Here is a 13426-nt window from a genome sequence, read left to right on the forward strand (position 1 = left end):
ATCTACCGATGATGCTTGGAAGAACAATGGAAGTTGAAATGGAGGTGGCAACGAGGGGGAAGCCCCAAACGGGCAACGACTAAAAGGAGCCACGTGCCTCAAGGGATCCGGGCGGTGTGGGCTCTCTCTCAAAATACCTCTCGAGCAGACCTGCAAAGCATGTCTTCTGTCGGCGTGGAGTTTTTTAAGTTGGGGGGATATTCTGGAGGATCTCTAAACTTAATGAGTTTCTTTACTAGGAGCCAGGTAGTACGCTAGAATGTTTGGAGAATGGACGATTCTACAAAAGTCGCAAAAGGTAAAATCTATCGATGATGCTTGACAGTTGAAATCGAGGTGGCAACGAGGGAAAAGGGAAACGAGTCAGAGGTGCCACGTGCCTCAAGGCAGGTGGGCGGGTACTCTCTCTGCCGACTTCTCCCAAGGCGGTGGGCGGCTTACAAGTTACTTTCCTCTCTCCGTGCATGCACTCGGACTTAACTGCTAAGCTTGCAACAAAGAGAGAACGTGAGAGACCTCTCTCTCTCTCTCTCTCTCTCTCTCTCTCTCTCTCTCTCTCTCTCTCTCTCTCTCTCTCTCTCTCTCTCTCTCTCTCTCTCTCTCTCTCTCCGTCGTGCATTCGCTCTTCTTTGTTTTAGTTGAAGGCTAGCAGTGCCTACTGAGAAACCCCTCAAGCACCCTTGAGTTGGGGTGCGTCAAGGGAGAATCGCAAGGGGGGGAGACGGGCCGACCTACAAAGCAGACCCTGTGGTGACGTGGGGAGGGGGATATTTGGGAGGATCACGGCTTTAATTGAATTTTTGACCTGTGGAAGGCCATAGGGTTCGTTATACAAGGTTGTTGCAACACCCAGGCCATTGGATTCTTTGGTTGGATGAGCACCACATGGCAAGGGTCTTTGTAAAATAATTCTTTTGTCCCATCAATTGTTTCCTTACACCTTCTTTGAGAGACAAGTGTCCCTAGGAGATTCAAAAGTCATATGAATAGAAAGCTAAAACTTTAGAATAGAAAGCTATTCTCCAAGGCAACATTTACATGCTTGAAAATGACTTTAGAGATCAAAATATTCATAAGAGTTTGATCTTATGATACAATCTTCGAGAAAGTCTTTTTGTCTAAGCGGCAAGTTTTCTCCTTATACAAATACAAACTAGAAGTACTAGTATAAATTTTCAAATTTGCAAAATATTCAAGCTATTTTCTAGTGTAATTTATCGGGTATTTTTTCCTTTACCATCCTTTGCAACTGACTAATCTTGATTTTCAATCGGCTTAAGCTTAAGCTCAGACACAGCTTTCTCAAACACTGAGGTATTGATAAACAATTCTCTCATTTGAAGATTTCAAAAAAAATCACTTCACTAAATTGTTTAATTATTTTCTATGCTTATTTGAAAGCATTAAAATATTCTTTTGTTTTGATTTTTAATGTGTCTTTTTATTTTACTTCCTTTTTGTTTTATTTTGTTTCAAAATGCTGATGTGCAATGTGTACCATTTACCTTATTATTGGGGTCCTTTCATAATATATAAGCCATTTGCGAGTAGAGGGTACCGACTAGAAGAAAATGAAAAAAATGGCATCATTGAGACTTATCTTTAATGTTATTTAAATTTTATAATATTAAATGGATCTTTTTATTTCACATTTCATTTCGCATCCTCACATGGCTTGACTTCTCTTGCATTCTATTCTTTTAGAATGCTAAAGTAAAGCTTCACCTTCCATAATTCTAGTAAATTCTATACATACATATATACACATATCCATACATACATAAATACACACGCACACATATATTTATGTACTTATGCTTATTAAATCTACCTTTTTTTATGAGGCATTTAAAATCAAGTCCTTAAATAACATGACATTAGGTAGGCCGTTTATAGCATAACTTGTCGTTGAAGACAATGGTGGGGGTCAAATCGACCAATAAGCCATTTTAGAACCGCTAGTTTGTAATTGTGTGTGTATATGAACAAATACAATTTTATATTAAAACAATACAATTACAACACTGATTAAGATCTACTTTCGATAAACCTTTCCTCCCCCCTTACCTTCAACAGGCCATCGTGAGCCCTCACCTTGTATTAATAGTGAGCCAGCATATATGTGTAAGAAGAAGAAGAAGAAGAAGAGAGTTTTAACGTTGTAGGAAACTATCTTAAAAGACCTTAAAGATCTAGCCGACGAGAAGAAGAGTTTTAACTTCGTAGGAAACTATCCCAAGGGACCTTAAAAAGATCTAGCCGACGCAAGAGAGAGAGAGAGAGAGAGAGAGAGAGAGAGAGAGAGAGAGAGAGAGAGAGAGAGAACAACAATAGTCTTTCTAGCACCCACATGTGGTAGATTGGCTATGTGTAGTTCCTCATAAGAATTTTTAGGCGGAGAAATTGCCGAGTGCTATGTACAGTGCTTTTGAGAGAGCAAAGTTCGGAGAAAAAAAAGTCAAGCAACCTTTGGGTTTTAAGCAAGGGTGCTCTAACCAACTCTCTAAGGACGATTAGAATTGGAATTAAATAAGGATAATTGGAGCAAGATGAAATTCATATTGGTAATGTCTATATTGATGAGTACTCTTCGCGCATATTGTGTAAGACTGTTTTGATTGTACAGTGACGCCTCCAAAACAAAGAATTTGCTTGAGAAAACAAGGAGAAACAAGGTGAGGACTCACGATGGCTTGTTGAAGGTAAGGAGGGAGGAAAGATTTATCAAAAGCACGCCTTAATCAATGTTGCAATTGTATTATTTTAATATAAAATTGTATTGTCCATATACATGTGAAATAAAAAGATCCATTAATATTATAAAATTTAAATAACATTTAAAGTAAATCTCAATCAGGTCATTTTTTATTTTCTTCTAGTCGGTACTCGCTTACTCGCAAATAGCTTATATATTATAAAGAAACCCCAATAATAAGATAAATGGTGCACATTGCACATCAGCATTTTGAAACAAAATAAAACAAGAAGAAAGTAAAATATAAACACACATTAAAAATCAAAACAAAAGAACATTTTAACGCTTTCAAATAAGCATAAAAAATAATTAAACAAATTAGTGAAATGATTTTTTTTTTAAATCCTCAAATGAGAGAATCGTTTATCAATACCTCAATGTTTGAGAAAGGTGTGTCTGAGCTTAGGCTTAAGGCGATTGAAAATCGAGATTAACCGGTTGCAAAGGATAGCAAAGAAGAAAAAACCCGATAAAATATACTAGAAAATAGTTTCGAATATTTTACAAATTTAAAAATTTCTACTAGTATTTTTATTTTGTATTTGTATAAGGAGAAAATTTGCCGCCTAGACAAAAAGACTTTCTCGAAGACTGCATCATAAAATCAAACTCTTATGAACATTTTGTTTAATGTTTTGATCTCTAAGTCATTTTCAAGCATGCAAACAAAGTAAATGCTCCCTTGGAGAATAGCTTTCTATTCCAAAGTTTAAGCGTTCTATTCACAAGACTTTTGAATCCCTTAAAGACACTTGTCTCTTAAAGAAGGTTGCGTAAGGAAACAAAAGGGACAACAAAGTTATTTTACAAAGACCCTTGCCATGTAACGCTCATCCAACCAAAGAATCAAACAGTCTCAATGTTGCAACAACCTTGCACAATGAACCCTATGGCCTTCCACAAGCCAACAAGGATACAAAAGAGCTACTTGATGACAATGGCATGAATGTGGTATGTATTTTCTTGAAGCTGGAAAGAGAGCCTATTATGCATTCTAAATATGTGCCTCCAAGGAGATATAAATGTTAAGTCGTTGACTCTCAACAAATATTTCTGGCACATTTGTTGCCAATCTTCCAAGTTGAAAATGTTTTGCTTCTCTGCACCCTTTGAATGTTTTTGCTTGCTTCCCATGCAATTTTGTATTCTCACTTTGAGTTTTGAACATTTTCAAACTCTTTCCAAGTACCACCCCATACTTTAGACCCATAAAATGGTACAACAGGTTGCAATAAGCTTGCTTCATGATGCATCATTAAACTCCACAATCATCAATGAGACATTCATTCAATATAATCCACTCTTGACACACGCACCATCCACAATGCCCCCAATTTTACAAGAGTGCTTTCTTCTCTGCTAACCTTAATTTCACCGTCCTCAAGCATTGAGTCGCTGACCAAATAAACATAGAGCAAGTGACATGTTTCATTTGGTCCCATTAGATCCTCTCTCTCTCTCTCTCTCTCTCTCTCTCTCTCTCTCTCTCTCTCTCTCTCACACACACACACACACAAAACTAGCGAGACCATGAACATTTTCTATCATATATTACACGTTTTTAAGCTTCACATTTGTCTTATGTAAGGTCATCCCATAACAATTGGGAGCCTCAAATTTAAATATAGGCTGAGCAAAAAACATTAAAAAATCATTTTGGTCTCCTTGTCGAAGGACTTGCCAATGGAGTCCATAAGAGTTTAGCAGGATCAATCACCCAAAATGGCTGAGGACTGAATGTCTGCAAAAATGAAAAATTTCATGCATTACAGTGGTTTAAATTTGCAAAAACAGGAACTTCAACTTAAAATTCAACACCACATCAAACTGCTATGTGTGCATGTGCGCATTTTTGGTGTACATTCATGTCAAGAATAAGCGATCATGTGCCTGTGCATTCAGTCGAAACCAAAAAAAAAAACGCATGCAACACAAGCCTGTGCACAAAAAAAAGGACAATTCACATGCAACACAGGAAGGAATATCAAAGGGACTGTAGAAAAAACAAATGCATGCACATTCATATGGGCATAAGCAAGAATGCCTCCATAATCACTATTTCAAAAATGATGAGCCCATCTCATGGAGAAGATAAGCATGATTTGAAAGCTCTATTTCCTTCTGTCCGACCATCCACCAGCATTTGTGTGGCTAGACCCTGACTATGCAAAGATCAGGTTTCAATCCCTGATCAACTATGCAAAAGAGGCAGGACTGACACGCATTTCAGCCTTACCAATATAGCATTACCATGTACTCTCATACAACCATTGACCATTGTAGCTCAGTAAACTAAAAAATACACCCTTCAATGCAAGCTCTTAAAGGCTGGTGTACTCCAAACCAAATGACTCCATGAATTATCGGAAAACATGATGAACGCACCTTAAGGTGTTCCTCGATCACTTTTGCAGATACAGAAATGATATGCTGACCTTTGTAATACCTGCTTCAAATCTAAGTTCAATTGAAAAGGCAAGCCAAGGTTTCACAAATTTTTGAGATTGACTACTCACTTGATCAGATTTAAAGATTGAAGCGTGTTAATGATATCTTCATTACGAATGCCTGTCATTAAACTCAGATCCTGCAAGCATACATAAAAAGTCAGATGAGGTGGAACACAGGAAAGTATACTCTCCTCCCCTAGAAAAAAAAAGAGAATAACCCAAAAGCGCATGCCATACGTCCCAACCTTTATTGACATGTTTGCTCCATGATCACGAAGTGCCTCCAAGAGTGCTCTGCTCCAATAGCTTTTAAAGCTTACCTACACATGACACAAATCCATGGAGTGACCAGTCACTAAAAATCATGCTATTCCTTACCAGATATTGCAACTCTCTCTGCTATTCCTCGCCAGATATTGCAACTCTCGGTTACCTGACCAAGATCTGAAAGAGGGCGTTCCGGAGTGCCAACCTTCCCTTCCTTTTTAGAAAGTTCATAAGCTGTAATAATTCAGAAAGTCATCATCATGAATGTCATACGTTGAAGCTTTCATGTTTGATAATGAAGGTTAGAAAGAGAAATACAGGCAACCTAGAGCAATCAAGAAACGCCCATAGCCCTTCCTTTGAAAAGGGGGAAGAGTCAATATGCAAGCCATGTTATAGTCCTCTAAAGAGTTCTTTTCCTGTCAGACAACATAAATAAACTATCAATCTATCTGATGCCAGGGGCTGATCTAATACCGTTGCATTGGAGACATAATACTTCAAGCACTGGACCTTGGAGAAGTACCCGACAATGTGATGGCCACAGTTGTTAACTTCTGTCAAGATATAGAACAAGAATGCATCCACGTCATAGTAAAGCGTCTTGTGGTCCAGAAAAAGTTTGGCAAGAAGACACAAGTTCTGCAACCACCATCCAACCATCCATCCATCCATCTCCATCTCTCTCTCTCTCTCTCTCTCTCTCTCTCTCTCTCTCTCTCTCTCTCTCTCTCTCTCTCTCTGTTACGATGTACCATAGGCCAGATACGCACATCTTCACACCAGCTTGGGATTGAGACAGGTAGATTCAGAGGCATACCAGCAGACAGTAGGATATGTCAGTTATGCCATGCAGAGCCAGAGACAGAGCTTCACTACATATGTCACTGCACAGTCTACTATGAGATACAGGGACGCTTTCACTGCTTATTCAGAGATGGTTTTGACTCGTTAGATAGAGTCATGAGATATTAGGATCAGAGATGTCTCGGATTATTTCTACTTGAGATACAAAGACATAAAGACTTTCTATTGAGAGGGCATAGACAGAGACAGTACCAGATGCGCATCTCAGATTTCTTCAGTCCGAGTACCACAGAGGCAGAGGGGCCACCACCACCACAGAGCTCGGTTCCCACCCATACACACACCAGTGGTACTCTCATTGACAGAGCTATAGAGTTGGGGAGATCGAGACGACCACGACTGCTATGTCCCGCTCACAGGAGAGGGGATCTAGCCCAGATACCGTCGGGATGGGCGTCCAATGTCCGGGCGAACGTAGTGTGAACACGGCCAATGTGGCCAGCCATTATTATAAAAGGGAGGCCAAGGCCTCATTTGCAGTTATCGACCCCCACTGGCAGAGTGCCAATGGTTAACCCGCGAGGCTAGGAGTGCGCGAGGTCACCTCGAGGAGGTGAGGCTGGGTGGCATGGGACGCTCGGTCTTACAGGTGCATGCCTACGTCCTCGGACGCTGGCCCCATCACGGGGAGCTGCCGAATGGTGGCTATGGTCGGGTGGTTCGTCCGACGCGTATCTGTAGGCGGTCTATGTAGCCGGGAGATCCATTCCCCTAGTTCGTTTCATGGTATCAGAGCCGGCTTGGCTGCACGAGACTGTGTGCACACCTACGGATAGGTTCGAGTCGGATAATCACTGTTTTATGTAATTTTCGATGAATTAACTGTTTAACTGATTATTTTCTTCTCATAAGCTCGTGTGCAGGTGAAATTTAATGGGTTGCTCGTTGATTTTTTTTGTAAAATTCAGCAGTCTGACAGGCGGAAGTGCTGAAAATCGCTGGATTTTTACTGCTTTGACTGATTTTGTGGTGAAAATCAGGGATATAAATGATTTTCAGAATTCAGTACTCTATTAACACTTTTATTGGGTTTTTTTTAAAACCAGACCTTTCAAAGAAAGAGGAAGCGTTACTCTCTGTAAACTTAGAGAGAGAGAGAGAGAGAGAGAGAGAGAGAGAGAGAGAGAGAGAGACTGTCTTGCCTCTCTCTTTGCTTGCGCAATCTGCAGGGAAGTGAGGGGAGTTTTACTTGCGCAATCTGCAGGGGAGAGCAGGGAGACGTGTTGACAAGAGAGAGAGGATGAGTACTCCACGCTGGTTCACGCTGGCTCCGAACTGGCGTTTAATTTGCGTGTTGGGCACGGGCAGCCACGCGCTAGTTCTCTCTCCACACGTCGCACGCTTTGCTTCCCTCGAAGATTTTTTTCTTCCTATGCATCTGATTTCCTTGCGCTGGCTTTATTAACTCCTCAAGGACCTATTTTATTTAACTGACCAAAGGCACTTGACTTATTTAAAAGAAGGGCCTGGACACTCTGCATTTTTTTTTAAAAGGGTATGAAGCCTGCTGATTATTAAAAGTCACTTTCAAAGACTACGTTTTCCTGCAGAGAAACTCCTTTTTCAACTCTCTACTTCTCTCTACTGCTCCTCGCTCCTCCCTCCCACCTGCTCGCGCTCCCGCGCTCCCACCATCACCTACTCGCGTTCAGAGGCTCACGCCGACACGTGAAGCTCCTCGCACTTCAACTTTTCACGATCGAAAAGTGTAAAAAAGGCCCGGTTTCGCGTGAAGCTTCAAGTTTTTTTCACGCACTTCGCCATGGATTCTTCCAACTATGATGTGCAACGTGACGACGCGCCAGGTAACATCCAAATTCTATTCACGCATGCTCTCTACACATGGATTACAAGCACTTTCCAGAGTTTCGACCAACGTGTTACCGCTCTGGAAAACGCGAACGTTCAGACGAACCTTCGCTTGGCCTCTCTCGAAGGGATCGTACAGGGGCTCAGTTCCCGACTTTCTACTCTGGAAAATATGGCTCAGTCGACAACTGTGCGTATTTCCGAGGGCGAAACCCATCTCCAGCAATTGCGGATGCAGATTGCTGCTTTTGGGCGTTCGTAGGGTGGTCCGACTGCCACAATTCCGTACAAAACTACAAATTTCTCAGGTGAAGAGGAGGAGTGTACGGAACTGGCCGTGAATAACTGGCTGCAACAGTGGACCACATACTTTGATCTCCATGGGGAGCATGATGAACGGAGGATTCAGACGATTCCTCTTTATCTGCACAGTAAGGCGCTTACCTGGTGGCGTGACATGACAGAGAAGCCTACGACGTGGGCTGATTTTTTTGTGAAATTCAAGAGGGATTTCGCCAAAATGGACCCTTTGAAAGCTTATGTTTGTCTTTTGATAAATATACGACGGCTTTCAAAGAGACGCTCACCTTCTGCAAGGTGGACTCTACACACGCAGTGCACATGTATCTGTTGGGATTGCATGAGGACTACCGTTGGGCCTTAATAAAGGATAAAGCCCCGACTGACGTCGAGGATGCAGTGGCAAAGGCCAGGACGTTCCATTTGATAAATGGAGCGAATTATGAAAAGAAAAGAACTGCAAACCATCAATCCGGTGAGGGTGCTTCGAGGAAGCGACCCCGATTCCAGCATAAGTCCAAATCACCGCCGAGATCTTCTCAGGAGAAGAAGAAAGCCAGAAATGCTTCAGTTGCTGATGCAGTAAAGAAGGGGGCTTGCTTCGGATGTGGCCAGACAGGTCACCAACTCAAGGATTGCCCCAAGAAGAAAAAGACGCAGAAACCGCAAGGCCGTCCTTCGGTTTAAATTCACGAGATCTCACGTAACTCTGATGTTGTTCAAGTTGAAATCCATCACTTAGCGCACAGTTCATGCACTAATTGTACTTTTAGCACCAAAGTGTTTGATAAGTACGATCTTCTCTGTTTCCCTGAGAAGATCAATGGTCACGACGTGACCATTTTCCTTGATAATGGAAGCTCACACAATTTTGTGGATGCAAAATTGGTGCAAAAACTGAGCGTGCGGACACGGACAGTGACCACGACTATCGCGTGAAGATGGCTCGTGGCGTGGATACGGATGTATGGAATCGCATGGTTCCAGACTTGTCGCTCGAGCTGGCTGATTACAAAGAGAACCTGGACTTCCACATCATGCGCCTGGACAGAGCATATGTTATTTTAGGAATTCCATTGTTTTATGATAAACAAGACTCATTGTATATAGACTATGTACATCACTCTCTTGTTTTTGTTAAGCAGAACATGCCTCATGTATCTGTGTCACTTTGTAATCCGAAGTCTGTAAATAATGGTTTTGCAATACCAGTTGTTACTGCTTTGGAAATGTATAAAAAAATAAAGTCTTTTGATGTTGACTTTTATCAATGTGTACCATCTGTTTGGTTTGATTCATTAGTGCTTGGTACTTCTGTCACTGAATTTCGTAAAAATGTTTCATGTTCTTCTGTTGCACTTGGGGATTCCGACGAATCCAACCTTATCCGAGAAATCATGACTGATTTCAAGGATGTTTTTCCTGATGATCTACCTCCTGGCTTGCCGCCTTCAAGAGGAGTAGATCATGGCATTGAGTTGGTGGCTAGTAGTCAGCCCTTCTCAAAGCAACCCTATCGGTTTAGTAAAACTGAGGAGGACGAGATTCAGCGACAGCTGAAGGATTATCTCGACAAGGGTTTTGTTTCGGCCTAGTAAATCCCCGTGGGGAGCGCCAGTGCTACTTTCTCGAAAGAAGGATAATACTATGCGCTTCTGCGTGGATTACAAGGGTTTGAATAAACTCACTGTCAAGAACAAGTATCCGCTCCCGCGTATGGATGATCTGATAGATCGGTTCCATGGAGCGTTGTATTTTACGAAGATAGACCTGCGATCATGCTATCATCAGATACGGATCAACCTGGAAGATATTCCTAAGACAGGTTTCCATACGCGTTGTGGTCATGACCAATGCTCCGGCTACGTTTCAGCAGATGATGAATGATCTGCTCAGACCATTTTTCGGCAACTTCGTTGTTGTATTTCTCGATGATATCTTGATCTGCAGTCGAAGTTTGCCTAAGCACCTAGCACATATACACGCCGTTCTCGAAGTACTGGGAACCGAGAAGCTTTACGCTAAGGCTTCTAAGTGTGAATTCTTTAAGAAAGAGCTTCTATACTTGGGTCACATCATTATTGGCAACGGAATTCGCGTCGACCCTGACAAGTTGGATAAAGTGCGAAATTGGCCCATTCTGAAGAATGTACGCCAAGTAAAGTCTTTTTTAGGCTTTACTCGATTCTTTCGCAAGTTTATCAAGGATTACTCAAAAGTTGTTGCTCCGCTTACGCAACTTTTAAAAGGAGGGGTGAAAGGGTCGAAGAATTCGGGTCCTCATCGTAAAGGTAATTCCCCTGTTGTCTGGAATGAGCGTCTCGACGAGAGCTTTCGGACACTAAAGCACATGTGACTACTGCGCCAATATTACACATTGTGGATCCTAGCAAACCGTTTGTGGTTGAAACGGATGCTAGTGATTATGCTATTGGTGCGGCATTATATCAGGATGGACGTCCTGTTGCGTTTGAAAGTAAGAAGCTTTCTGACGCTGAGATGCATTTTCCAACGACAAAAAGGAGCTTTACGCCGTAGTCCACGCCCTGAGGAAATGGCGGCACTACTTGTATGGCTCTACGTTTGTTGCATGGACAGATCATCACTCCTTGCGCTATATCTATGATCAGGGTGATCTCAGAGGCCGGAAGGCTAGATGGGTTGAGCTTATGCAAGAGTTTGACTTTGAGATCCGTTATAGAAAAGGATCCAGCAATCGAGTTGCCGATGCGCTCAACAGGATTCCTGAGGTTAATGTCCTGTCTATGGCTGAAATCTCGACGCATTTCTATCTCTCTCTCCGAGGGCTATGTCGTTCCGATGGCTATTTTGGTAAGTTATGGAACGAGGTCGAAGCGGGGCATGACTCGCATACAGGTTTGGGTGGTCCGGAGACCCAAGTGCGTCGTGCTGGAGAGACGAGACAACGACAATATTCCATTAGAGGTGGACTATTGTTCAGAAATGGTAAAGTCTGCGTGCCGGAAATCGATGTGATTCGACAAAGGATTTTGTGTGAATGCCACGATGTTCCTAGCGTTGGGCACCCAGGCATCTAGAGAACTTTGGCTTTGGTCAAGCGATATTTCTATTGGCCAAGAATGCGCTCTTACATAGAGAGCTATGTGAAGAGATGCGCTCAGTGTCACGTCAATAAGGCAAAGCACCTTAGGAAAGCTGGCCTGCTACACCCATTGGAAATCCCAGATGCCAAGTGGCAGAGTATTTCCATGGACTTCATCGTTGGTTTGCCAAATATTAGTCGAGGCAATGACGCTATTTGGGTTGTGATCGATAGACTCACAAAAATGGCGAAGTTTATACCAACGAAGTCGACAATAAAAAGCCATGAGTTGGCAGTTTTATTTGTCGATCAGCTTTATAAGCTGTATGGTCTCCCAGAAGATATCGTCAGTGATCGAGATACTAAGTTCACTGGCTGATTTTGGCGAGATATGTTTACTCATCTTCAAACGAAGTTGAGTATGTCGCCTTCTGACCATCCTGAGTCCGACGGACAAACTGAGAGGATGAATCAGACGTTAGAGGACATGTTGAGAGCTTATGTCTCTCATGAGCAGTCTGACTGGGAAAGGTATCTTCCACAGTTAGAGTTTGCCTATAATAGCAGCAAGCATTTTGCTACTGGATTTAGCCCGTTCATGCTGAAGTATGGATTTGAGCCTAAATCCCCAATTGCTATTGGCTTCGACAAAGTCAAGGAACGCCAAGCTCGTGATTTCCTGTATGACATGCAGGAAATGCTCGAATTGGCTAATGATAGTATAAGAACGGCTCGTGATCGAGTCACTACTTATGCGAATCAAAACAGATCTCCAAGGACTCTAGATGTGGGACAATGGGTCTATCTGAAGATACCCAAGGATTCCAAAACTATGCGAACAGGAAAGCATTATAAGCTTTCAGCTAGATATTGTGGTCCGTTCTTGATCACAAAGAAAATTGGCCAAGTTGCCTACAAACTGGCTCTTCCTTCGGATGTTAGTGTACATCCAGTATTTCATGTCAACCGCCTTAAATCAAAAGAGATCTCCAAGGACTCTAGATGTGGGACAATGGGTCTATCTGAAGATACCCAAGGATTCCAGGACTATGCGAACAAGAAACCATTATAAGCTTTCAGCTAGATATTGTGGTCCGTTCTTGATCACAAAGAAAATTGGCCAAGTTGCCTACAAACTGGCTCTTCCTTCGGATGTTAGTGTACATCCAGTATTTCATGTCAACCGCCTTAAAGTGAAATTGGGCGAAGCCGACGTTGTTGTGCCTATAGAGGAAAATGTATGGCAAGATATGCAAACTGAGTATATTCCTTGAGAACCAGAAGCAATTTTAGATCATCGTACCCGTCATTCACGTCAAAAGGCTTATGACGAGTACTTAATTAAATGGAAGGGTCAATCTGAAAGGTTTGCTACTTGGGAATCTGTTAGAGCCTTGAAGGCTCGGTATCCCCACTTCATTGATGAGGACATCAATGGTTCTTAAGGGGGGAAGTATGTTATGTCCCGCTCATAGGAGAGGGGATCTAGCCCAGATGCCGTCGGGATGGGTGTCCAGTGTCCTTGCGGACGTAGTGTGAACACGGCCAGTGTGGCCGGCCATTATTATAAAAGGGAGGCCAAGGCCTCATTTGCAGTTATCGACCCCCACTGGCAGAGTGTCAGTGGTTAGCCTGCGAGGCTAGGAGAGCGCGAGGTCACCTCGAGGAGGTGAGGCCGGGTGGTATGGGACGCTCAGTCTTACAGGTGCACGCCTACGTCCTCGGACGCTGGCCCCAGCACGGGGGAGCTACTAGATGGTGACTATGGTCAGGTGGTTCGTCCGACGCGTATCTGTAGGCGGTTTCTGTAGCCTAGAGATCCATTCCCCTAGTTCGTTTCAACGACTGAGGAGGGGAGCCACGCAGCATCGACGGAGATTGCGGCAGAGGATCCACAGGATTCTAGCACAACAC

At 42.7% G+C, this 13426-nt stretch overlaps 1 protein-coding gene across 3 annotated transcripts in view; it reads right to left on the reverse strand.

Moving 5' to 3' along the window:
* Positions 1-4281: 4281 nt before the first annotated feature.
* The window catches only part of LOC147425550 (putative MYST-like histone acetyltransferase 1), an 84665-nt gene continuing 75520 nt past the window's right edge, over positions 4282-13426 (reverse strand). For 2 of the 3 annotated variants that reach the window (XM_086499639.1, XM_086499641.1), the window contains 7 exons: positions 5986-6114; positions 5795-5891; positions 5639-5706; positions 5451-5525; positions 5272-5342; positions 5141-5201; positions 4282-4496 (listed from right to left, as the gene is read on the reverse strand). In XM_086499639.1, coding sequence (XP_086355765.1) covers positions 4407-4496; positions 5141-5201; positions 5272-5342; positions 5451-5525; positions 5639-5706; positions 5795-5891; positions 5986-6114 — 591 coding nt within the window. In that variant the 3' untranslated portion in view covers positions 4282-4406. The remainder of the gene's footprint in view (positions 4497-5140; positions 5202-5271; positions 5343-5450; positions 5526-5638; positions 5707-5794; positions 5892-5985; positions 6115-13426) is intronic. The other variant, XM_086499640.1, reaches the window with a different exon arrangement.

Source organism: Adiantum capillus-veneris, chromosome 25 (assembly GCF_014529385.1).
Source record: "Adiantum capillus-veneris isolate H3 chromosome 25, ASM1452938v2, whole genome shotgun sequence".
Classification (NCBI taxonomy): domain Eukaryota; kingdom Viridiplantae; phylum Streptophyta; class Polypodiopsida; order Polypodiales; family Pteridaceae; genus Adiantum; species Adiantum capillus-veneris.